This window comes from Rhopalosiphum padi, chromosome 2 (assembly GCF_020882245.1).
Source record: "Rhopalosiphum padi isolate XX-2018 chromosome 2, ASM2088224v1, whole genome shotgun sequence".
NCBI classification, from domain to species: domain Eukaryota; kingdom Metazoa; phylum Arthropoda; class Insecta; order Hemiptera; family Aphididae; genus Rhopalosiphum; species Rhopalosiphum padi.
In genome coordinates this window covers 79,562,933-79,590,520 of record NC_083598.1, presented here as the reverse complement: position 1 = coordinate 79,590,520, position 27,588 = coordinate 79,562,933, and the positions used below count along the sequence as shown (strand labels likewise).

Here is a 27,588-nt window from a genome sequence, read left to right as displayed (position 1 = left end):
AAATCGAGTACCTATTAACTTTAGGCTATAGCTAAGAATGTTTACAATATCTTCAATATTAAACGAAGTATGTGGATAATTAAACACACAGCGACATCTATTGAATGTGTTTGCAACTACTACACTATAGCCATATATTATTATATTTTTTTTCGTGGTCACACTGGACCATTCCTATCAACTTTTCAGGTTATCATTTTAAATGTCTTGGTCATAAAGGCAGTCATTGTGTTTATTATCCAAAATTGCAAGTAACCGTGTTTCAGCGCCTTATACTGCTTGTAATTTGTATTTCATTAGAAAAAAATTGAAAAATTTTTCCTGTTACATAAACGGATAACGTTGACTTTTATTGAATTAACATTACAGAAAATAATAAACATGGTAAGTCAATTTTTACGAGAATTAATTCAAAAATTATTATCTACTGTGTTGTTTACACTCAATTTTTTGATTTTTAACTATTTTTAGGATCTCATGGATAATTCTTTCGGTAACTATTCAATTTTGGGGTAAGTTATATTTTTAATTTAAGTATGAGAATATATCTGTACATTTATAATTAATCAACCTCTTAATAATTTTAGGGCTCACACTGCCAGACCAAAGAATTTCAAAGAAACTTATCATCCGGTTCAACAAAACTTGAGAAATGTAAGTACACACAAAATTATTTTACCTAATTAAACAAATATTATTTTTCACACCCTAAAAATAGTGCTATATTTATATTTTATCACACCAGTTAAGGTAATATACATTTTTAGTTATATTAAGTAATATAAATTATTTTGTGTATCCCCATACAACACCATGTCATAGTGGAGCTAGTATAGAACGGAGATATACTGAATCTATTTGTTCTCTCACTGAATAGAGTTTTAGAACATAGGATGTATTGGAGACCTGTCTCAAATCATAAACAAAATACAGTACCAAAGTCACACTGTACTCATTTACTATCTATACTATAATATAATAGAGCTGAAGAGTTGATTATTTTGTTTAAACACAATAATCTCTGGAACTACCTGTTGGATTCCTTTTGTATTTGATAGAAGGTTATAGGTTATTTTACATCATGCTACAATCCTTAGAAGCTTAGCAAAAAGAAGAAAAAATTAAAAAAAATAATAAGTGATAAAAAAGTAATAGCGTGGGCAGGCGATACAATATGGTAGGCTGAAGCCTGACAATCTACAATGTCAGTTAATGATGAAATAAGTTTTAAAAAGTCTTCTATGATAAATATAATTTTTTTATAGGCAACAAAGTACTTCGAGACAGCTATAAAAGTATAAAAAGAATATCGTGTTGTCTGAGAATAACAAATTTAACAACATTTGAATCATATAAAGAGGCATCATTTTAATGAGCAATAAAGTGCAGAATTATATCTAGTAGTCTATATTTTGTCTAGGCATAATACAATATTAATAACAATCAAATTCAGATAAGTAATAAACTAATATCCTGAAATAACTGATGAAGATTACAAACACATTTTTGGGGGGGTCAGATCTATACACATTGTGCAATCCTTATTGATCGGTTTGATTTAATCTCAATTATTTTCCATTTTAAGTTTTATAAATTATTTTTATTAGGTATTATTACTTCTATATCTGTGTACACTTTTATAACACAACTCAGTATGCTATGAGTTAAATATTTTTCTTAGAATTTTAACAAGTTAAAATCAATGCACCTGTTTTTTTTTTATTAAAAGTATTATATTATATTTGTTTTTATATCATTAGTATGACTAACATAGTTTATTTTTTGTGTTTCAGTACAAAGCAAAAGAAAACAGAACGCTAGTTAAAGGCTTGATGATCACACAAGGAATGCACATGCCCCTACGTTTAGCTATGGAACAAAAAGTGTTTGAAAGTGTTGGACGTTTACCAATTTTGAAGTCATCTAATTTACATGCTGAAGTATTAAATGACACTCTTGATACAGTCACTGAACGGGATTACTTAAACCCAGCAGAGTACAATGAAACATTAGTTCCATCATTTGTAGTTATGGATAAAGATTTAAAATTTTAATTTATGAATTAATATTTAAAAACATTACAACATTTTAAGACATTGTCAATAATACTTTTTCTATTATTAAAATGTTCTTTAAGCAAATAACATAATTTGGGTATTGTGTACAGTGAAATAAATAATAAATATGCATACATTATAATTATACAATATTTCTCATAAACATTTATTGTTAGTTTGTATTTTTCATGGCTAAATATTTTTATTCTCAGGTCTACTTATATAATATATTGTATATTTTTAAATCATGTAAGCATTATAAGCCATTTCAATTAAAATGCAATCTTTAATTTAGTTGGTTAAATTCATATGGTCCAAATAATCTGTAGTTCAAAAATTATTTAAGTCCTATGCAATTGAAGACCAATCTATTTTATCCTATTAGGTTAAGGCCAGAATACACATAAATCCACTATAGGTAGTCCAACATATTTGAATAGGCAAACATGTGTATTAATAACGAAGAAAGAGTAACAACAATGTTATAGAAGGTTTCAATTCAAAATTGTAGAAAAGTCCTATCAGCTGACCATTCTAACATTCTAAGATTTAAAAAATATAAAACATTCAAAAATAAATAAAATACTATAATCTAGATATTGGGTGATTATACTTTAGTCAATTGTCAAACTTCAAGTCCCCCCACAAATGATAACCAATCAAAAACGTTTTGAAAATATTTTAATGTTGTATAGGTTACATATAGGTTATATTATAATATGCTCAATACAAGAAATATAGCAAAATAAATGTATTATAGGTATTTTACCAAGAAAATGTTATAACTTGAGAGTGATTCAAATGATTATGTAATAGATTAAATTTACAATAAATGTGTTGTTTGTATTAATTTGGCTTACAAGCATTTTTATATTATATTAGAATATTGGATGAAACTATAAAAGTATGTTAAACATCAAGAAAATTTACATTGGAGTTAGAACATAATGGACAAAAATGTATATTGGGCATACCTAACTGATTGCCGGACTAAATAAAAAATGTACCTTATATTATGTAACTGTAAGACAAATAGTCTTAGAGCCATTTGGTTTTTTTTAACTAAAAAATAATTTAATTTAATTTATTCACTATCTAAATATTTTATTAGTAGGTGTAAGAACCTATAGTAAAAAAAAATTAAGTCTTCACTAAGCCCAAGGATAACTATTTTGTGTACAATTTATTTAAATGAATGATGCTGCAGGAGAAGAGGAAGTAATATAGTGGATTAAAATCGAGCAAAAAAAGAGCCAACTATTACTATAAAAAAAAAAAAAACAAATGTTGACATTGTTTTTATTTAAACAACTTCCCATTTCCGAATTTTATGTATTATGTTACCATAATTATATTATTATAGTAAAAATTCAAATTTTTACATTTTCCGAAATTTTGTTCTATTATAATTATTAGGCAGGTAGGTACCCATCATTTTGGGGATTTTATAGATATTTACTTAAAATACTTCATCTCTATCTAAAAAAATCTTCGAAAAAGAAAGTATTAGTAATTTTGTGAAAAATGTAGCCTTTAGATGTTTATAATTTATTTCTAACAAGCCATATTTTAATCGATTAATATTTATTAATTGTTCAAAACTGGGGTCACTGAGTCGTAAGACAATTTTTAGTGGGTCGTAAGATTTTTTTTATTTATATAGATTCTAAGATATTTGTTATTTTATATTGTGAAAACAAAGTATACAAATTATAAGTATATATTATATTACTAAAGTACAGGTATTGTACCAAAAATCGTCAATTGACTTATCAGAAGATTCATCTTTAAAAATTAAAACTCAAATTTAGTTGCTATAATTTGATTTGATTTTGTCTATCATATCAACAGTCATGTTAAATTTTTTCAGCCGCAGTTATAAAGCCAGTGGGGCATGTGTTCCACTCTGAAATCTTATATTTTTTTTTGGTTGACTATAGTACCTATATTGTACAGAATTTTTTTATTACTTATTTACTTAGTACTTACCTATATCATTCATATCAAAATGACTATACATATTTATATAATTTAAGGTAAATCTTTTTATAATTTGTATTCATAAAATAAATATAAAATAGGAAGTAATGATATTATGCAGTTTAGCTAAGAAATACAAGTGGATCTCGCTTTGGTCATTTTTATTATGAACACGATTAGGTAGGTATATAGTTTGATTATTATGTATATTAATACCAATTAAATTTGTTTAGCTGCTTCGTCTTAATCTCCTTTATTTTTAACTATCCTATTAGTGTAACTAGTGACTAGTGAGCTATGGCACTGAAAATTGAAAATTGGCACTGTGGACAGGGTTGATTTTCAAGAACGCGATAAATCATAATATTTTGAGTTCCATCAATTTCTATCAACAGAGACAATTTCACCTACGATGGTCATCGTTCAACTGAGACGTATTTTCAAGTTTCGACAACTGTGGCTTACGAGCTTTTTGTTGCAGTTCAACAACGGCGAGAAAATAAAGCAACAAAATGAACAAAATGATGTTGTAAGTATAAATTATATAATCGTCTCATTGATCTATTGGTCATTCGTAATAAGAAAAGTTTTTTTCGGAAAGTTATATTTAAAATAAATTAAGAAATAAAAAGTTATGTTAAAAGTAAATGATATTTAATTATATTGATATTTAAAATTTAAATAAAGGGGTTAATTTGATAAATAAAAGAAAATAAATAATTTTTGAAATAATAAGACGTGTTGTTATATAAAATTATAAAAGTATTGAAGCATTATTGAGAATAGGTAATAAATATTTAAAGTGAATTAATGAAAACGGGTTTTTGACGAATTTGAAGTTCTCGCTAAAGAAACATTAGATAAAATAAATAATTTAATAGAGAAGGACAGTACGATTAGATATTCATCTCAGTGATAGTAATAGGGAAATAATTAATGACGTAAAAATAAGGAGATTAATTGAGGAAGATAAAATAATTGAATTAAATGAAAATACTAGAAATAAACCAATAAGACGTAATATATTAAATAAATGTTTGCGATTGATAAATTTAGACGATTTTGAAAATAGATCTACTATATTATATAACTATATAAGTACATGTAAGATAGGATTACAAAGTAATAAAATTATTATTTATACAAAGCATAGGACAGTTAAAAGAGTAATAATAATAATAAAAAACTGGCAACAGCTAACGATAAAGTCACAACATTAAAAGTTATCGATGCTTTACATATGATTTCCTACTATTCAGGGGGGCATACCGAAATGTATCAATTTATAAGCGCGTGCGAAACAATAATTGAATCAGTAGATGCCGTCCGAGTTCCATTACTATTAAAAACGATAGCAGAAACTAAGTTGACAGATAGAGCTTTTAACGTGACTAGGTATAAAGAAATTAAGGAATGGAATGACATTAAGCAATTACTATTAGACGCATTTGAACCGCCTTATGGTACTTATGATCTCGCGAAGTTACGAATTGAGCTATACAAAATAAAAATCAAAGATAACGAGTCGATTTATGCATACAGTAATCGGGTGGAAGAAATATTTCAAAAGTTATGCGACGCAGTGACCGCAGGTAAACCGCCATCAGAAGCAGTAATATTGCGCGAAAATATTGAGGAACAGGCCTTAGTTAGTTATATTAATGGGTTGACCGACGAAATGAGATTTGAACTCATAACGAAAAAGCCAACTTCTCTTGACCGGGCAATGCAGGTGGCATTAGTAGCCGACAAAAACATACGTACTTATAATAACGCACGGGAAATATTCAGATCGAGTAATAATGAAAATGATATAACAGGACCGATGACGGTAGAAATAACAATAGTCCGAACACTGACCGTGGCCAAAATAATAATCAGAATACGTCGTACAACTATCGCAATTATAATACTAGAAGAAATCATTTTCGTGGCAGGAATACTAATAGAAATCAGGGTTCTAGAAACAACGATTTTAATGTTCGGCGTTGTTATACGTGCAATCGCGTAGGTAATTTTTCATCGCAACGTAGGATGGACAGTAATACAAATATAGTAATAATAATAATATTATTGGACTTCCCGACCAAGATAATTTCACGCGACTGCCGAGTGCCGAGTGATAACTATAATATAATTCACGCGACATCTGAACGTATTGTAATAAAACGGGACATACTATTACATATAGTTGTATGTTATAAAAAGCAACACGACAAACGCGCGTCAACTATAGATAAGATATATTATAATTTATAATTTATGAGTAAAATATATATGTGTGTATAAAAGTAAAATAAAAATTTTCTAATAATTCATAAGTTTAGCAATTATAGGTAACGATATAATATTATACAAGGATATTATAAGGAAAAAAAATATAATAATTTCGAGCCTTATAAAAGAAGATTCTCGCAGACAAAATTATATCAAGATACTCAAGATAAATTTTATTAACAGAAACACATTTTTTTTTTTTTTAAGTGGCTTAATTAAAATAATAAAAAAATGTCAATACTAGAAACAACATCCAAACAAATAGCATACCTTGTTTATGATATTACGACATTCATTAAGACATATACCGATCACGTATACTCGAATACACTAAACGACGACAGATCTACGTGTTGAACAAACCACATGACTATTATAGCTAATGATCAATTAATTGTACCTTAGAAATAATCTGAATTAAATAGAATAATAGAGATAATCACGATAACGCTGAAAATTAATAGTATTAGTGCGCGATATACGCGAACGTATCTCCAATTAGCGTCTTTAATGAGTGAGATAATACTAGTCGGAGAAGCCACTGAATGATAAGCTAAATAATGCACAATTAGATTAAAATTTATAACACATAATAACAATGAAAAAAAAATACAAATTAAATATATACATATATAATAACCGAATTATAATATTATGTTGCAGTGACAAGATCAAATTTGTTGTAGTGAGTTTTGAATTCACTCAACTGAATAAAAATGATCTATTACTTATATTGGGGTCGATTTCAAATACTCTGGAAAAATATAAACCAATCAAATTAGAAGGCAAGCCAATTGTGCTGACAACCACTAACAAACTAAAGATGTTACAACACCAGGAGATAAAATATGTGATGCAAAATGTTGGTAAGAAACTTAGAAATAAGCCAGAACTGTTAGTACCATTATTGGGGAAATTAGAAACTAGTCTAAAGTTCGGAGGGGAAACAACTCTATCAACTGTTTATCTAAGTCAATACTTGCACAGTGGTAATAGAATACCCATCATAGTTTTTTGGAACGGTACCGCGTACAAGGATATATTAAACCGATTAAAATTAAACATAAACACAATGTTAAATATTACATCGTATATAGTGACAATAATGACAATTATTTTAACCTAAAGATTTTAGATATAACAGGCGCGACCAATAAATTATTGTATTCCTCTAAAATAGGCTATCATAAGAAAAACGGGCGAATGTTAAATCTAGTAGAAACACACGGGTTAATTTGTAAAATAGATCATAAAATAGCACATAGTCATGATTCGATAACAGAATTACAGAAGTTATAATCACTAAATGCATTTTTAATCATATTATAAATAACATGGGCCCTATACAGTTGTATAAGTTGTGCAAAATAAGTTTGAAATAAAAAAATATATATGTATACTAAAAGGACGTCATTTAATATGTAGACCATACTCATAACCGGGAACCGAAGGAGTGATTAAAGGTCTGCATATTTGAATGGATGAACTTTTAGTTATGTAAACAAACAATTTAAATAAAATTTTATTTTATTTTTGATATAAATATAACTTAACTAGTATATTAATCAAGAAAAAAAACCCAAAAATTACCAATAAATTATGAGGTGAAAATATATAATTTATTCCAAGCTAACTATAAAAAAAAATATATATCTATTGTAAAAATGTATTGTAGAAACACTAGAAACTATGAAAAATGATTAATGTATTTAAGATATACTACCATTGAGTATGAGAAAAGATGTAAAAGAAAAAGAATGTTTTACTTACTAACACTAAATGTAATCAATTATTTTCTATTACTAATATTGTATATTATATTATATATTTTAAGATTTCTGTTTTTGCTATAAACATAAATATATTTATTTTTTTTTTGATGGGAGTTGTTACGAATCCTATGATATGTATATATACATATAAATCAAATGCAATAACACACATAATATTGTACGGTGTGGCGACACGTTTTTATCAAATAATTAATAATACAAGCATGTTGAGGTCAAGACGAACAGACAGCGTGAACATTGTATTATTTAATTTAACCATTAAAGTATTTTCACACGTCTCTTCCCAGAAAAGTCGAAACTCGATGTCCCACGGGCCACGGATAAAGATACGAATCGACAAGCATACTAAATCATGTTACGAGACCCTTCGTGACGGTAAAGTCACCACCGTCGCCACCACGACCACGACCACGACCACCACCACTACTGTTTATTATCTGATTATATTATATAAGGGAGACCGACGCAAGGGATCGGTTAGGAATAGTTGAGACATTGAGAGGCAGGCCGTAACACCGCTCATCAGATTACATCATACATATTGTATTTTTGTGTTCTAAGTTTACGTTGAATAAAGATTTTTCTACACGTACCTACCTATTCGTTTACGCGTTGATGCATGAATCAATCGTCCAGTTGGGACGTACCAAACACAAATATTGAGTTTAAACGATAATTATTTATTACGTATTTATGTATTTATGTGATTTTTACTATCATAAATTAAAAATGTGATTTTTATAATTCATTATTTGTGTTAAAATAATAAATAGGTTAAGTACCCTACCTACTATAATAAAGTTGCCGTGTTTAACTGGTAAAAAATTCTTTATGTGAATCGAACAACATTTTTTAGATATTTTATTAATATGATTATCGTATTATGTATGCATTGTAAGTTGCAATCCGTTGGTTATATTCACTGATAAAATATTGCGTTTTGCGCATTTGTGCGTTTTATGGGTATGATATCTACTCGTAAAATTGTTTTTTTTTAGTGTTATCAATGTATAGAACATTCGGAAACATTTCAGTCCGTGTACACAAAATAAAATCGCGATAAGAATTTAAGAGTTTCTTATTCTCAAAATGTATTAGCCGTTACATAGTACCTATATAATATAAACTACAATTTACAACCATTTCAAATCACGCACGAAACTGCAAATACGTGAATCGCTAATTATTACCGTCAAATCATATAATTTAATACAATTTCAATCATCAATAAAGCTGGAACTTTCCGATGATAATTATTTTGAACATATAATAATATAATAGTACTTACCTAATATATCAAATAATAATTATTCGTTAAGTAACGATTTCGCGCGTAAACGTGAAGTGCAATTTTTGACTGAACACAGGTTCAGGTTCAATTATTACTTTTTATATTTATTTTAAATCTAATAAATAATTAATAATTATTAGACTCCATCTAATAGTAGTGGATCTACTCTATTCCTGTAAAATATACATAACTGTATAGTAAATCCTTGCAGGGTTATATAAATAAAATGTCGGTACTTGAGAATCAGGTAGCATTGATCACTTCAGCTATGTCGAGTATTGGAAAAGTGTATGCCAAACACCTTCTCCAGAATGGCGTCAAGGTAAGTACCTTATATATTATGACTAGTACAAGATAGTAGGTAATATTTTAACAGTTAACAATCGTTGTAAATAACATTAAAAATATATTATTGTAAAATATATTTTAGTTTTTGAACGAAGTAATATTTTGGTTTTACAATTATGTGTTTTTTTAAAAACATTTTTTTTTTTTTTTGTGACTATCATATATTTGTTTTCTGTATTGGTGAAAATTCTTCAATATTCAACCTTACATTTTCTGGTAGCAGAACTTTGTTAGTCCACTCTGAACCTAGTTAGTAGTTATTTACAAGCTCAAAATTGAAAAAAAATATGTTCATAAAATATATTATTCTTTTATACATTCCTACGTTTTATAATACGTTTACAATTTTAAAATAATCACTGTAAGTGTTAGTGTTTTAACTTAATAAGTACGATAATTTTAAAATATGATTAGGGATCTATTACATGCAGTGTTTTTAGATTTTTTTTCAAATATTCTATACCAACACTCGTATTTCTTGCAGTAAATGATGAATTTATTTCTATAAATTTTATTTTTTCCAAAATGATTTATTGTTCTATGTAAATACACATTTATTGGATACATGGATAAAACAGTTATTAAAATATGTTAATATATAAATATGATATCGATACTAAAATTTTAAAGTTGTAATTACTTACGAATATAATGATTAAAATATATGTATAGGTAGAACGTTGAAAATTATTGTGAACACATTTTTCTAAATATCTACAATTAGGTGGCGTTATGCGATATAGATTTTGAAGCATGTCAATTGTTCGCCAATGAGTTAACGAACGTGTTTGGTGATAATAATGTTTTGGCATTGGGTTATTCCATTTCAGATAATATACAAATTGAAAGTGAGTTTTTCAAAGTAATTCAGTTTAACTATATACATGAGGAATTTAAATATCTGGCCGCAATTAATTATGTCCCGGTTTTCTGTACTATACTAATTATTACGTCCCTGAATTCAGAATTTATAAAAATAATACTAATGAAGTAAATAAAATAACAAGTTTTGATTATATCAATATTGTATCGTTCAAATTTTTACCAATACATTAATAATATTATTTTGATATAATAATACAATAAACTAAACCCAATCTTACTTATATATTTTTATTATTTTAAATAGTTTAACGTTTAACTAATTAACGATAAAAAACAATATTTTTAACCTACCTTTAGCAATAGAATATGTAATGTTGCTATTGACATTCCTAAGTCTATATTAAATGGAAAGGAAACTAATGTATTTACATCGGACGCAATACGCAATTAGTGTATTTGATAAATATTATCGGGATGCAATTTGTTTGCTGTGATATATTTTACCTATTTTTGTAGAGGAGAGTAGATTTCTTTTGGTACGTTTGTAAAACAATAATATGTAATATTTACTAAAATATGCACCAAGATATTCATATTTAATTAGTAATTGTTTGGAAAAATAATCTGGGATAGTTGGATGTTATAGAACAGAAAATGTTAAGTATAAAATCGCAATATTATGAAAAATACAACTAAAAAGTTACCTCCTTTATTTAATAATAATAAAAAAAAATAAGTATCTGTTCAATTAATAAGTACCGTCTAAACTATTTTTAAATAATTCAATATTATTTTCTCGTTGATCCTGAAGAATGTATACACCATAATATTAAACACGAATTATCCACTCACTACGATTGTAATTTGTTAGTATTAAATCTACAGTGGTACTAATTAATAAATAACAGTATTTTGGTTAGTGGAAACAACTCATTTTTTATAAAAACAACATAAAGGAAATGTATGAAATTATTAACCTAATATAAAATCTACTCTAAATTATTAGTAATATAATATTCCTTTGTACTAACTTACTTATAATATTCGGATATTACCCGTGTAAATATATTAAATAATAATTACTTCAATGTTGTATACAGGAAATAATAAATAAACATTTAGAATTATAATAAAATAAAATTAACGTGGAAAAAAGTATAACAATATTTTTGTATTCAGCAAGACAAAAAAAAAAAATTAACAAGCAACGTAACTTTTCTCCGTCCTTATTTTTTTTTCAATATTAATATTATTTTTAAAGTCATTAAGGATTTAAGGTTTTCTTACCAATGAATCTAATAGTGTTATTTAACCAGAAACGGGTAAATCATCTCTGACGATAATTTCCAGGAATGGTGTTTTGGAATTGAACTTAAAGATTTTATTTATAAAACCTAATTGAATTTCTAAGAAAATTGGAAGAACTGTGAACTATAATACCTATCAACAATACCAAAAGAGATAAAAAAGAGATAAAAAAAAAAATTGTTTTAGGTTTGCTTGCACGGTTATTTATTACACGAGTGGTATACTTATAGATAATAAATATATATTAGTACTTGCAACGACTAATATATATATGTATATATTTTAATATTTATAACAAATTTATGCAATGAAAAAAATAATACTAATATGCTATGCAGTGTTATTATTCATCTTCAACCATTACTAACTTATATTTATTTTGTTTTGTACATTTAATCATTCAATACAATACGCATTTAATTAAGGAATTCTCGAATTAATTAGGTAGTAGGTATATAATATGGACTTACCCAAGTAATGTTTCATTCGTAGTATCTTCGTGAGAAATCGATGTATTTATATGCGTTTTTTTCATAGTAGTTAGTAAGGAAGTTCTAATTAAATGGCTTAAGTTACAAAATTTTTTTTACCGCTTAGATTTTTTTAATTTTTAAGATAACTTTGTGAGAATAATAGTTATGTTAGCGAAATATGAATCACATAATACTTAAACAAACTCAATTGAAAGGAGAATTTTTTTATAACAATCTATAAATATATAATTATTAGTGAGTTTTTAGCAGAGATTAAAATTTCTAAAATGATATTTTTAATTGTTACTGTTTGTTTAAAAAAATGATACATAAAGACGAATATAATTTATTGATTTATTTTTTTATAAATGTTCAAAGTGATTATGTATACACAAAGTGGACATTTTTGGACCCATCCACTCAGACATTCTTAAAATGTTCTTAAGTTCATGATGTAGTCAACAATTGTTGCTTTATTTGATCTACGTAACCAAGGTATTTCGCTCAATGACTTTATCTTTAGAATTTTAAAATTAAGTTTGATAACATTAGAAAATTAATAAAATAATTCAATTTTACAAGTATATATTATCATGCTGATGAATCATAGGTACACTAACAAATATATAAATGATTTAGTTGATTTTCATTAAATTTTAATATTTTTTTTGTTTATAATATAAATATATACATGTAAACTGTTCTAAAAACATGATTAAAACAAACGATTGTCTTGGAAATTTAAAAAAATTAATTTGACAAAACATTTATTTTTTTAAATTGTTGATAAAAAAAATTGAAACGAACTATTATAACTTTTCTATTATTTAACACAACACAAAACTACGCTTTTAAATACATTGATTTATCGTGTAGATTTTTAAGGTGACTAGGACTTTTGAGATATCTTTGTAGCTTATATACGTATACATAAATACATAATACCATATAATATAAAAATATTATATTATAATGTCATACTTACTTGTTATGTATTATCGCAGGTGCCTTCAATTCGTGCTTAAATCATTTTGGGCGACTGGATATTGTCGTTAACAACATGGCTGAAATGAAGTTCGACGTATTAATCAATAATCAGGATAAAAATAATTATGTCTGTGCACACTATGTAGGCATAATCCAACAATAGTGATATTTTAATTATTATAAATAATTATCGTTCACGACTACTAAAACATTTGTTAAATAATACGCACATGTCATTTACAGCATTAGTAAAATGTTATTAAATTTTATAATATTCATATGATTATAGGGCAGTGTCATTAGCGGAACGCTTCAAGCAATTAAGTACATGGGAGCTCCGTACGGAGGCAATGGTGGAACTGTGGTGCAGACTACAAACTGCAGATCAGCGGCTAATGCCGTTGTTGGGTACACGAAATTGATCGGTGTAAGTTTAATTTTTGTTAGGGGGTGGATAGATCGTCCTCCCTATAAGCTTTGGTTTATTATGTTTTATCAAATTTAGAATATTGTGTATCTAGTATCTTATAAAATATTTTATAGAATCAGAGTAAAATAAAAATGTTATTGTAAAAAACAAACAATAATTCAAGAAATTTATTAGGTGTTCGGGTGAGTGGTGTCCAGGGGTAAAGTTATAAAACATAAAAAGTATCAACATTTGTATTCAAAAAAATGTTTATCACCTCCTCATCATCTGCTTCCGATAGAGCTCCGAGTCTCCGTTCTCAAGAAATTATATATACAATAGGTACCTATCATTAAATCACTATAAATACATATATTTATTTTTTGTTTTGGTAATGCGACACCAGTACAGTCAAATTTATATTTCAGGATCTTGAATTTTTAATCTTGGTCATTTTGAATAAATTGAGAACACATATTATTATAATATTGGTGCCTATATCATTTGTCAATATAATACGAAATAAAGTAGATTTATATTGCGAAGTCGTAGAATATATTATATAAGTCTAGCTTAATATATACCTACATAATTAAATATTATTTAGACGTATACTTCATCGATATTCATACTTCTCAATCTAATCTTTTTTTAAATCACAGAAATTTATTTAGAAATGAGTATTATAATGCGTGAAAAAAATCATCTGGTTGTATAAAATACACTTTGTCATAATAATAATAAATAATAATAATAATTCATTAGGGATTTAAATTTTTCCTTGCGGTTTTCATGAAATAATTCATGTCTGCAAAAAATAGAGTTTATTTTTCGAGTTTAAAATTACTATAATATTATAAAGTATATATAGTATGATACACACTATAACGATAATATATAACCAGAGGTGTCCAAAGATAAGTGCTACAACTACGCCAGTTTAATAAGAGCAAAAAAAAAAGAAAGAAAGGTTTATAACAAATTTGCAACCACAACATTAGATTAGGTCGCGGTATATTTCATTAATTCTTGTATAATACCATTATATTATAATATTTGTCATTATAGTTTGGTACTCGCAGAACTAAAAACATGTAAAAACATAAAAATATTAATTTTATTTCTATACAAGTATACATAAACTAATATTTATTGTATACAATAAAAATGTATTTCAAATAATCCGGGGAATATATATAAAAAAAAAAATTACAGTATTCACACTAACTCGTACTCAAGCATATATTATTTTATTTATTACCAGGGTTCAGGATTTAAATCATTTGCTAATTTTTTTAAACTCGAATATAAAATCTAAATGAGTGCTATTGATATTTACATCATGTTACTACTATTTAACATATGAAATTTGAAAATGCTTATTTTTGCTTTTTATTTTGATATAGTTGTTTTTTAATACATTAGTTTACTTTAATAATTTATTAGTTTTTAGTGTTTTTACGTTTTCTTTTGTATATTTTTTTTTATGAAGGTGCTTAGTGGAAACCACCGACCAAAAATTAATTGGTGTTTGTAGTCTTAGACAAATATAGGTACTTAGTGTAAGGTATTGATACCTAGTGTATTTTATAACATAATAAGAGAAATTCGTGGAAGTTTTTGAAGACAGGCATATTTTGTTTATGTGTTCAAGAGGGATAACTATTTTTAAATATTGATTTTTTTTTTTAAAAATTTTAGTTTTTTTAACGAAGTCATTATTAAGTACTTATTTTATTGGTTTTAGGTGCTTTAAGTTTCGAATCTTTTATATTACGTTATACATTTTATATTTCTTAATTTTCATATGTATAATATGATTCTATAAGTCTGAACTAGTTATTGTAATATGTACATTATATGTATTATTGCATCTCCCACACAATAATATATAAATTATCATAAATAAGTTTATGAAGTATAAATTATGACTTAATGAGACAACCACAATATAAGTAGTATCATGAATGAATAGTAAACCTAGTAATAATTAATAGTATTAAAACAAGAAAACATAAAATTATAAATATAAATATTTGTTTAAAATTAATAATATGGTAATTATAAATATTATGTAATAAATTATGTATTACAATAACATGTATATGATGCTAATGTGTTGTTAGTATAATACGACTTAATTTAAGGACAAAAAAAGTATAATCATATAAGACAAAAAAATTAAATAAAAATTAGTATCTAAATTTCTTGTACATATCTCTTTAAATACAAAAATCAATTTTGTTTTTATAAGGACGAACAAAGTTCACATTACCTAAAAATAAGGACTATGGCATTAGATCCAAGAAATGAGTAAGTGTATACTATATTTTTTATAGTATAAAAAACTAATAATTAAACAATAGTTTTGTAGTAAAAAAATGACAAGTTTTTCCTTTTTTTTTTTTAGTTCAGATAATGTTGGCAGAGCTTTAATTTATATTCTGGAACAAGGTATTACTGGGCAATTTTGGATCGTTGAAAACGAAGAAACACCGAGACTGGCAGTAACAACTGATATTATAAATTAAATAAAAATATTAACAACATTTAAAACAATTAATTTTAAAAAATTATTTATTATTGTTATTATTATTTAATTAACTAATTTAATATAAAAATAAAATATATATATCAATTTATTAATGAAAAAAGTAAAAAAAAAAATTGATTTATCTTGGTTGATTTATATTTATATACCATAAAAAATAATAATAATGCCTACTTTTAAACGTATATTTAAAAGATATTTTAGATATATTATAATGTTTTATTCAGTTTTAATGTAAATCTATTTTTAAACAGGTAAACAAAAACCAAACTGAAAAAATTTTTTTTATTAAAATGTTTAAAATTACGTTAAATTTATTTGTGTTATTAATTCTATCTAATTATTAAAACAGTAAAATATAAATTTAGTGTTTACCATTAAGTAATAACTATGCATTAACATGATATAGATAATTTAACTATGCGTATTTTATAAACATTTATTATCAGAACATTTTCATATGACACAACCTTCGTTATTTCATCATATGTACTTAAGTAATAATAAATAATAACATACAATTTTCTGTATTTCTTTTGTAATTTTTATCTTGGTTATTTTGACTTATTCAACTTTTGCAATTGACCGATAAAGTTTTTTATTTTCCATTACACTGGCTATATTAAAATATGTTACGTGTGTAATCAAACTAAATGAATTTTACGATAAAAAAATGAAGAACTAGTTCATTATACTTCAAAAATGTTAAATGTTATGTGTAATACTTGTTTTTATTTTTATTTAACAGATTGCCGAAACCTTAGCTCTTAATACATTTTTTACCTGTTACTAAAATAAGAAGTTATCAATACGAACATAATTAAGAATTTGACTGAAACAGAATCTTTTGGTTTGAAAGCAGAATAGTAATTTTATATCAGTGTAGCATTCAAAGTTCTAATGAAATTACAAAATATATTCTAAAATTAAAAGACTTATAATTATTTTGAATACAGATCATTCTTTATTAAATAATAATAATATAATATATTCATTACAAGTATACATTCTGCATAGTGTTCACACATTTATTTTATTTTATGTGTACTTATTACCTACTATTGATTAATATTGTAAAAATATACATACAGATGAAATATATACATTATACACATGTAGGTTGGATGAATTTAATTTACACGGAAAAAATAATGGGCTAATTTTGACTAAATGGATCGTGTAAAATATTGTTAAATATTTCAACCTCTAAAACTAACTGGGTTGGTATTTTTACAACGTATCTAAAGTAACTTATGTAATTACAAAATACGAGCATGCAATATTGTAATTAATTACAATTTACTAATTACATTACAAATACGCATTTAAATATAAATTATCAATTGTATATTTGTATTGTATAATAAATATTTCCATTACAAATTATATTTATATTTGCCATACGTTTTTAAATTATAGTCTAACGTATTTACCGTTCAAGAATGTGTTTTCAATTTTTGTGGGAATTACAGCCTTTTTCTCCCTTTAAAATTTATATTTGTAAAAATGCAAAAGTCGACCACAATATTGAAATTACATTATTCAAATCCGGCTTATAGAACGACAACAAATATTTCGAGATTATAGGGCACATTGGTGAAGCAATGCATGAGTGTTCGGTTCAATAAACTCAAACGTTTTTTTTTTTACTTTATATAGAGAGAATTCGCAAATGGTTTCCGACACGTGCCTACCTACCTACATAATATTATATAATTGTTACCGCTAGTACCTTCTATTTATCTAGTAAGTTTTTAAGTATTTGAATTTTTTAATATATCTATGTTTTGCTTAATAATATGTGATAAACATTTTTGAATTTTGAGTAACTTTATCATTGTTGACAAATAATAATAATAATAATAAACAATAGGTGTTCGATCTACTTAAACAAAAATTTATTAATTAATTAAACACTAATTAAAATAAGGTACCTACACAGGAAATCGGTACACTTTTGATGTAAACGTTTAACGACCGTATAATAAAATATTTATAATATATAATAAATTAATAAGTCTATAGAAAACTAATTAGGAAAAGTTAAACTTTAATATAAACGCATTAGCGCAATATTCTTCATTAACGGCACAGCATTGTTCAAATCAATGCATTTTTTGCTCCGCTTAAAATCTAAAAGGTTGGTAAGCATGCTTGGTGAATCAACGTGCATATAATGTGTATAGTATTTCTATGCCTTTATATACAATAAACATGCACATTAACGCAAAAAGCTACGTGCAAAGTAGGGTTTAGGGTTTAATTTTCTTTGATCTCATTTTAGAATAAGTATGATAGTATTTATAGATTATTATCGAAATATCGACCCGCACATGGAATCGATTTTAACGCATCGCCAGAATTATTAAATTATGTACTTACCTACACATTTAATGCTCTAAATTGCCATCGAAACTATATGCGTGTTAACTATACTGCCACTGGGTGATTCACCAGATATGCTCTCATCCAGTTTTTCATTTAATATTATTTGAATTCTGATATCTAAATTTTTAAGAATACCTATTCAAGGAAAATATGTTTAAATGTGTACATCGATTTTTTATGGATATTAATCCTTAAGAAGTGTCCTATAGTTATATAATTTTTTTTTTTTAATAAAAACAAACCTTTTTGCTGTGAATTGTTAAGCAGACGATTTTTTGAAAATATTGATGTATCTAAACCAAAATTCAAAAGTGTATTTTAATTAAAAACTTTTGTTAATTATAATACCTACCTGATCATAATTTTAATAAATTCATAATCAATAAAAATATAGGGATGAGCTTGGTTGACGAATCACGCTATTCTGTAATAATTCTCGTATATTGTATCGGAATGTTTTTCATGCGTTTCATCTTTTAAAAAGCTTTGATTTGTTAATATGAGTTAACTCAGTGGTCTAATACTACCAATCTAGAAATTAAAACCTAGAACTTATGTTTTCAGTTATAATTTGTTAGTTTTGACCCCTTGGGTAACTTATTTAAGTGATCTAATTTTTTTGAAATTCTGATAGCTTTTACAATATTAGTAGAGGATATTATATTAAAATCATATAATGTTGCAGAAATTAGTTTTAAATTGAATTCTTCAAAGCTTGAGATTTTTTTTTCAAATAAATTCAGTTTTTAACTTAGTCAATAAAATTAATTTATGTTTAAAAATGTTAATTATAATATTAATAATAAAAATATAAGTTAAATTAAATAACAGTTAAATAGTTAAAACGTTTTTTTTTTTAAATTTTTAAGTATATAAAATTTAAAAATATATCTACAATTAAGAATGATTAAGATGATTAAAAAATATTATAGTTGATATTCTTTTATGCCAATAAGTGAAGTAATTTTAAAATGTACTAATGAATCCATTATAACAATTTATAAGTTATTTATTAAAATGACAAAATAACCTCAAAAATATGGATTTTCTGTAACACTTTCAAGTATACAAAATGAGGAAAGTAGGAACACTAGAAACAGATATGTTGTACAGTTGTAGTAGGTGTCGAGTATACTTCATAATTGAGGAATAAGTCACTGTAATAATATAATTGTTAAACTGTAATTCAATAATAAATCATTGAATATGAAAAACTATAAAATTATTTTTTTACGAGTAAATACTTAGTAATTACAACAATAACTTGGGGTGAAATTGTGTGTTGGTTTTTAAATGTTTTGATTAGTCCAGCACAGTAATATTATATTTAAGCATAATATTATTTATACAAAACGATATTATGTATTAAAATTGTATTTATATAATATATAAAAACATTTTATTATGGTGTGATAAATTAATACAAAATATTGGAAATTCAGAGAAAAAATGTGTAATATATACCTAAAACATAAAAAATTATAATAAAAAAAACAATAAATATGTATACATTTATTTTTAGTATTTTTTAATTGATAAATGAATAACTCACGAAGAACTTGAATTACATTTTCAAGCATTTTGACAAAGTAATATTTTGTTTATTGATATTTAAAAAAAAAAATTATTGTATAAATACGTAGCTCAAAAAGAATTGACCCATAACGAGGCAGTAATATAAAGTAAATAAATTTTAGTATTTCTAATTTAACTCTTTTTGTGTTTTTTGAACGATGTCGTAAATATAGATGGTCCTTGGTTTTTGAAGAGACATAAGAGTTTAATAAACTTTTTTTAAACGAATTCGACATCACTGTTTATATTAAATTTGATTTTGAAAAGTTAAATGAAAAATGTGATCAATATTCAACATACCATTTTTAACACCGATTACATAGTGAGTTAAATTCAATATCGTCAACAAATGAGAAAAAATATCGTTTATATTTCAATATGTTTATTAAATCATTATACATACAAGACTTATAGCTAAAACAATATATTATTCTTAGAAAAAAAATCATAATATCAATCAAAATTAAACACTTAATTAACCTAAAAGTTAATATTTTATTCTACATACAAATTTAATTTATATTGAGTGAACACCCATAATACTTACTATAATAGTATAGTGATTGTACTGTGGTTGGTTGATACAAGGTAAATGGTACAAAAGTGGTTATATTTAATATTATATCGAAGTATTTACATTATTTAGGAATATATCATTTGTTACGATTAGTTCATTTTACATTTATTGTACGACCATGTATAACCGTCTAAACCGATTTTTAAATTACTGGTTTGAAGTCGTAAAAAACAGTAGCTTGGTCATTGCATTGGTACACAGGTTTGTGTCATCGAAAAAAACACATATTGTGATTCCTAAACCTGAATATTAGTAGGCACGCAATAAAATCAAATTGTTAATTAAATTATAGATATAGAAATATTTAGCTTGTTTTTAATACTTTTAATGAAAATGATTATTACGATTTTGGCCCCATTTATCATAGCAAAACTATAATAATACTCATACTATAGTGAATAATGGTATGTCTTTTTAGTATTTCTATAATTTTTTATCTTACTATAATTTTAATATTTTTTTTCCGTTAAAATTTAATGTTTACGACGAAACTAACCAAACCTAATAATTATCGATATAACGGTTAATTTTTCTATTTTTTTAATTTTTTAATTTCTTAGTTTGATAAGTTTTTGAATCCTGAAAAATAACTAAAAATAATAAAAACTTTTTTCAAAAACATTAAAATATAAACATACGCTATTTTATGAGATTATAAATCAGGAAAAATCGTTTAGATAAAACAGCGCGATTTTTATTTCACCATATTTGTACTAGGTATATAAGTCATAGGATATGATTTTGTTAGATAATAATAATTTTTAAATAAAAAATAAATAGTTTTATGTTATACAACTATTGTTTTTAAATTATAATAATATGTTAATATGTATACACTATACAACATTATATATTTATATTATGTTCTTATTTAAGTATTTTATATGAGTTAAGTATATATGATGTGACAAATTAACAAAAAAAAAAAAATTGGAATAGTCGGGGGAAGGGGAAATGTATGTTAAAAATATATAATTAAATAAAAAAAAAAGTTTATTTTTTAATGCAGTGTACGATACCTAAATTTTTAGGGGTACTTTTTATTGAAACACAAAAATTAAACATCAAATCAACTAATGAAAACCTTATAAATATTAACTAGATTCTAGTATTATATTATATCGATACACATTGTAAAATATATGCCAACAAACACTACGGCCAACGATTGTCAATCATGTATTTGATTACGTATTAATGGAGAGTAATAATGTTGTTCTACCGAAAGCCAAACTCGAATATTATTATTTTAATTTTATTTACACACATACTTGAACAACTCGCTAACGAACTACTAGCACAAATATAAACAGACACGTTAGTGTTTGTATTATTATAAATCTATTTCCATATATAGTCCTATATTATTCTTAATGGAATAATAACGAACTTGTCGTTTCCACGGTTACGATGACGGAGAATTTCCTCTTTCGGCTGCTCTGCAATAACGAATTGTCCTGGGTAAGACTAATAATAATAATGATAAAAATATTATTATAATGCCTATCCTAACTACCATAGTAGCAGTTATTTTTCGATTCTACCCTAATTTATTTACCAAACGTATATATAAATTTGTTCCTACACGTCTCCCGAGTAAACCGTCGCAAAGCCGGATTAAGTTACCACGTTGTATAACGCCACCACCGCGCAATGCACTATACACTTTTATATCATTCCGTCGAAACCATTAAAAGTTTTTCAGAGTGGATATATCTATATAATACAATATAATTGTATATTACTTTTTCCGTTACGTGTTTGCGACCTCCCTTGTCTAGAAAATTGTAAGTAGAAAATGAATTGTATTTATCGGCGGATGTAGTTAGAAATTATGTCGATATTGAAACTTTTGAATTCAAGATATATTGTATTTATAATTAAGTCAGAGAAACACGATTGGGCACTTTCTAACTTTTTACAGTTTATAAAAAACGCAATACTACGATTGTACATTAATATTAAAACTGTTTGATTGCTCAATAAATTAATTTACTAATTTACAATGTTCAAAGTATAAAAATATGGTCTCACAGTGACTTGTACTACTGAAAACTACAAGGTATATAGTGTTGTATATTTTTATTATTTTGAATGAAAAAAATTTATTTTTGAAAATATAATTGTGCCGTTTTTATGTGTAGTGAGCACTTTTTAATATTATCTAACAGATAACTGTACAAAACGTAAGTAAATAACTATATAAAAAAGTTATATTTGTTACTTTTAAAAAGTACAGTCATCTGAGTTATAATGTTGGCGATAAGACAAATTTTAAATTTTAAATTATTTTTTAAGCTATTAAATAATATTCCAACATTAGTGCCCAACTGTGTTGCGTTTTTTTTTTTAGATAAAAACGTTAAAAAATGCATATTAGTGTTACTCTACAACGCATGATGTATAATATTATTGGCCAAAACAAATTATATTTTTCTTGACAATATTACAGTAACATGCTAATTATACTATCATAAGACTTAACATTTTAATTGTATGTATTTTTATTATGTTACTAAATCGAATTATTAAAAATATATAATTAATTAAATTATTTTATAAGATTTGTTTATTTTTTAAAATGTATCTTGCATTTTGTATTCATTATAATCAAATGTATTTTATATATTGTATTTAATCGATAGAAATTTATGGCATTTGTATTTAGATACAATTGTAGAGTAAGATAATGTGTCAGTTCAACAAATTAGTATTTATTACTGTTACCCAGAGACTAGATGTATAAATGTTTGTTAATACATTGCGGGATTTCAGGCTCTTATAATATAGACTTGGAGGATATTATTAAATTTATTTGGTAGACAAAAACAACTTTTTGAGTAGCACATGTTCTAAGAGGTTTTGTCGGATGCATGGCGTACGATTCTTCGACAAAGAAATTGTACGTATGCGTTTCTATGGTACGGCTCGGAGGTCGTCAAAATAAATCGGCTTTGACGCGAAGACATAAAATTAATATAACAACATCGACATTATAAATTATGACGATCAGAAATAATAATTTCTATTAATGTCACGTTACGTTATTTGACGTCGAAACTCTTGATAACATTTGTAGTTAAACGTCTGTCGAAGTCAAATTACATCACAGTGCCTTAGTGAATAATAATATTATTATTATTATTTAGTAACTTTTCAAATTATTGTATTTAACATTGAAAAAAGTAATGGACCCATATTATGAATGTTTAAAATAATATATAAAAGATATAATAATGTGTAGGTATTCAGTAAATAAGGAATATAGTTAGTACAGTATTGGTTAGGATTAAAGTTATTTAACTTACCTATAATAGTAGTGACCTATAAGTCACAGAGAAAAGTAAATCTCGAAACGCTATATGCAATATATACCTAATAAAAACAAAATTATATAAATATACCTATATAATGTCGAGTCACGAATGCTACACCGTGACAATTTATCACGAAAGAGGAAACAATAAGTTTATTCGTTCGTCCGAACGGATGATGATGGTTTAACGTAGTTTTTGAAGTTTATTTTAAGATTTATCCGATTCGTTACCGTCATCCAAACAAACATGATTTCCGGTACCCGGTCGATAAAAGTTTGAAAAGCAATTATATGTATATAATATGTATGCGTGTGTGTACGTGTATGTATATATGAATAGTACTATTATAATGGCACTGGACGGCGATGACGACGTGTAAAGCACAGACGCGGCTGAGGGTAGAAATAGAGTTGGGTACGGCTCCGATAGGTATACATACACGCATAAGTGTATGAATATATATGCGTATGCGTGGGCGTGGCCTAGGTTGTTTGTTTGAAAAGTTTATTTGCTAAACTTTGTGCCCGTCAGACAGAAACTGAAATTTTCCGCGCGTAGACGATTTCCATTTGAAAGAAATACAGGTAGAAGGGAGACGGAGTGTGATTTCGAGGAGAGTGCTATTGTTGTATATTTACCACACACTCTAATAATGTCGGGAATTTCATCAAGTCGAGACATTTTATTATTATTATTATTTTAATTATTTATACTTGGCACGATTATTTATTCGAATATCGTTAAAATGCTCGTGAAAACTGTATTTAATTTAATGTCGTTTAGTATTTGATTAGTATAATAACCACACGAGCTAAAAGAAAATAATAAATACAAACTCGCCTCGGTAAATCGTAAAACATAACACGTTCGAATAGTTCTATACATATTTCCGGACATCCTACAAACTTAATTCCACATAATATACATGAACGGTTTCTCACAATAAACCGTATACACGACACGAGTATAATATTATAACACTATATTATTGTATATAGCACGTCATTAACATATTTGGCATTATCATCGTTTGAAGTTATATTTATATCGTGTCGTATGATAATAATATGATACATAATATATTACTATATGATATGATGACAAGACGACGAAAAATAAAGTCTGTACAAAAACCGCCGCGTGGAAACGGTTTCACGTATCGGCGAGTATATAGACGAGTGCGGTGTGAGGGTGAGTCGGCAAGTCGGCGAGCCCTTCAAGGCTCTATGATCGCAATGGCCTTGAGCTGATCGGGCCGGGCCGTATGTCAGCTGACCGCCTCGTCCGGCGGGTTGTTGGTGAGCGTGTTCCACAGTGGCGACCTGACCGGTCTGGGCGGCGGCTTGTCCGTCTGTACGGCCACCGATATCCGGGCGATGGCCAGCACGTGTTGCTAGCTGTCCGGACACACGAGCGCCTCGACTGCTCCGCCGCTGACCACGCCGCCGTCGTCGGCCACCACCTCGGCCACGGCCACCGGTCCACTGCCGACGACGCTGCCACAGCTGTTGTCCATCTCGCTCCGCTCCTCCATGACGGGATCAAGGTCGCAGGACGCGTACGACCGGCTCTCGCTGCGCAGCGGGTGATTCCGACCGCCGGACGACAGCGGAGACGGCATCGCACCGCCACTGGCGTTCGCTCCCGCAGCCAGGTATACGCCTTAAAAAAACACGCGGTACACACCGTTATAATTATTATAATATATATTACACGTTAAACTAACTAATAATTATTGACGATCGACGTCCGAGATGTACAATATTATATGGTTAAGGATCCAATACGAAATCGCGAAATAAGTTCGAAGTGTGATCAATAATCCGCGCGTTCCCTGTAAGAAGCGATACTCGAAATTCGACGACGTGATCGTGACCGGTGGTTAAGTGGTGACTGAGAGGAAAACGGTGTCTCGAGTGCGAATGCCTGACAATGAGTTTTTACGGGAAAAGTACGCTACGATTTTCATATTTTTATGACGTAAAGTCGATATAACGATATTATGTACGAATGATTTTTACTTGTAGTACTGACATTTACGAAACAATAACACAATCGATAATAATTGTGAACTGTTTTCCAAAGAAAACTTTTATTCGTTTTATTGAGATAAACGTATATCGTAGTTAAGTATTTTATGAGAAACGTTTTATGTAGTTTTCAAGAGCGATATTATCGTAATATTACAGATAGTTACTGTGATAACCTGCCGAACAATTATAGTATATATCACATAATCTTGGCATCACGCGGCGGTCGAGTAGGGACAACTATCGGGTTAAAGCAATAGTTACCGAAAAGGAAAAGATAAGAAAAAAGCTGACACCATACTATTATTATAAGTAGGATCAAAATAAAACAATGGACGAAGAATGTTTTGGGAAAAATTCGTACGTTTAAAAAAAAAAAATAAAAAATAAAAAAAGTGCGTTATAAGTGAAATAGAATTCCTTTTTATTACTCTTTGATTATTCTATTGCTATTAGATTTTAAACTGATTGTACTATAGCTAAATAATATTGTGTTATAGTTTGAAATAAACAACATTTGTTGTTATTTTTCTGTAATAAAATCATACGATATTTAAATAAGTAATATAATTATCAAAATAGTTTTACATATGCATTTTTAATACAATTTCAATAGTATATAATATTCATCTGTATGACTTTTTGAAATTTGAAATTTTATATATAGGTATTAACTTTTTTTTGTTATGAAAAAGTTCTGAAAATGTTTTATAATATTCTTTCACGATGTCTTACAACATTTGATCTACATTTTATAAAGAATAAACCCAAACGTAGGTTTAAGAATTGAAAAAGACGTTTATCCTTCTAACTTAGAAAAATGATACTAAAATAAGTGCTTTGCATACGAAAAAATATATAGTAAAGAAAGTGGTTACGATACGAAATACTATTCACTTACTAAGGGAGGGAAAATAAGAGAGGGTCTTCTACAGAGATCAAGGTGCCATAACGAATATAATTTAGCTCTTCTAAGTTAAAATTAAATTAGTCCTGTGACGGACAAAAAGCGTGTGGGTAACTTGGTTCGAAAATTCAATCAACCTTTATGCTGTCAAACACTTGAATTCGTTAATACCTAGCAAGGGCGCATATTTTAAGAAGTGAATTAGCGTCGGCGAACGTCATATTATAAATAATAATATACACATATTGCGTTATACCGAGCGCTGTACCTTTTAAATTTTAACAAAATATTAAATCCTCGTTATTCTGAATGAGAATCTACTCGACGACTAAAAATTATGTTTATAAAAACAATAAGTAGATAACGTTTTGCCGTACTCAAATAATCTGTAGGGATTGAGTGTGCCTCATATTTGAGTAAATAACTTTAATGGAACTGTTAAATATAAATTCAACGATAAAACACTGTATATGAAAAACAATTCTAAGTGGAGAC

General features: G+C 26.7%; 3 protein-coding genes across 9 annotated transcripts in view; 2 read left to right on the top strand and 1 right to left on the bottom strand.

Annotated features, from left to right (window-relative positions):
• The first annotated feature begins 216 nt into the window (after positions 1-216).
• LOC132922106 (uncharacterized) lies at positions 217-2,222 on the top strand. Its single transcript, XM_060985443.1, has 4 exons — positions 217-384; positions 472-512; positions 588-654; positions 1,794-2,222. The coding sequence occupies exons 1-4, from the start codon at positions 382-384 to the stop codon at positions 2,052-2,054; spliced, it is 372 nt and encodes a 123-aa protein (XP_060841426.1). The 5' UTR covers positions 217-381; the 3' UTR covers positions 2,055-2,222.
• Positions 2,223-9,162: 6,940 nt separating this feature from the next.
• On the top strand, positions 9,163-16,742 carry LOC132922658 (15-hydroxyprostaglandin dehydrogenase [NAD(+)]-like). Of its 3 annotated transcripts, XM_060986284.1 has the most exons (7): positions 9,169-9,480; positions 9,610-9,720; positions 10,471-10,594; positions 13,357-13,481; positions 13,629-13,766; positions 16,003-16,061; positions 16,159-16,618. In XM_060986284.1, exons 2-7 carry the CDS (start codon positions 9,625-9,627, stop codon positions 16,277-16,279), a joined length of 663 nt encoding a protein of 220 aa, XP_060842267.1. In that variant the 5' UTR covers positions 9,169-9,480; positions 9,610-9,624; the 3' UTR covers positions 16,280-16,618. The 3 variants fall into 3 exon arrangements, with proteins under 3 accessions (XP_060842268.1, XP_060842267.1, XP_060842266.1); XM_060986285.1 differs by having other exon boundaries at positions 9,163-9,720; positions 13,357-13,466; positions 16,159-16,742; XM_060986283.1 differs by having other exon boundaries at positions 9,170-9,720; positions 16,159-16,616.
• A 3,880-nt stretch (positions 16,743-20,622) lies between these two features.
• LOC132921118 (uncharacterized) overlaps positions 20,623-27,588 on the bottom strand; it is a 111,998-nt gene continuing 105,032 nt past the window's right edge. For all 5 annotated transcript variants that reach the window (XM_060983964.1, XM_060983967.1, XM_060983963.1 and 2 more), the window contains one exon: positions 20,623-25,818. In XM_060983964.1, coding sequence (XP_060839947.1) covers positions 25,550-25,818 — 269 coding nt within the window. In that variant the 3' untranslated portion in view covers positions 20,623-25,549. The remainder of the gene's footprint in view (positions 25,819-27,588) is intronic.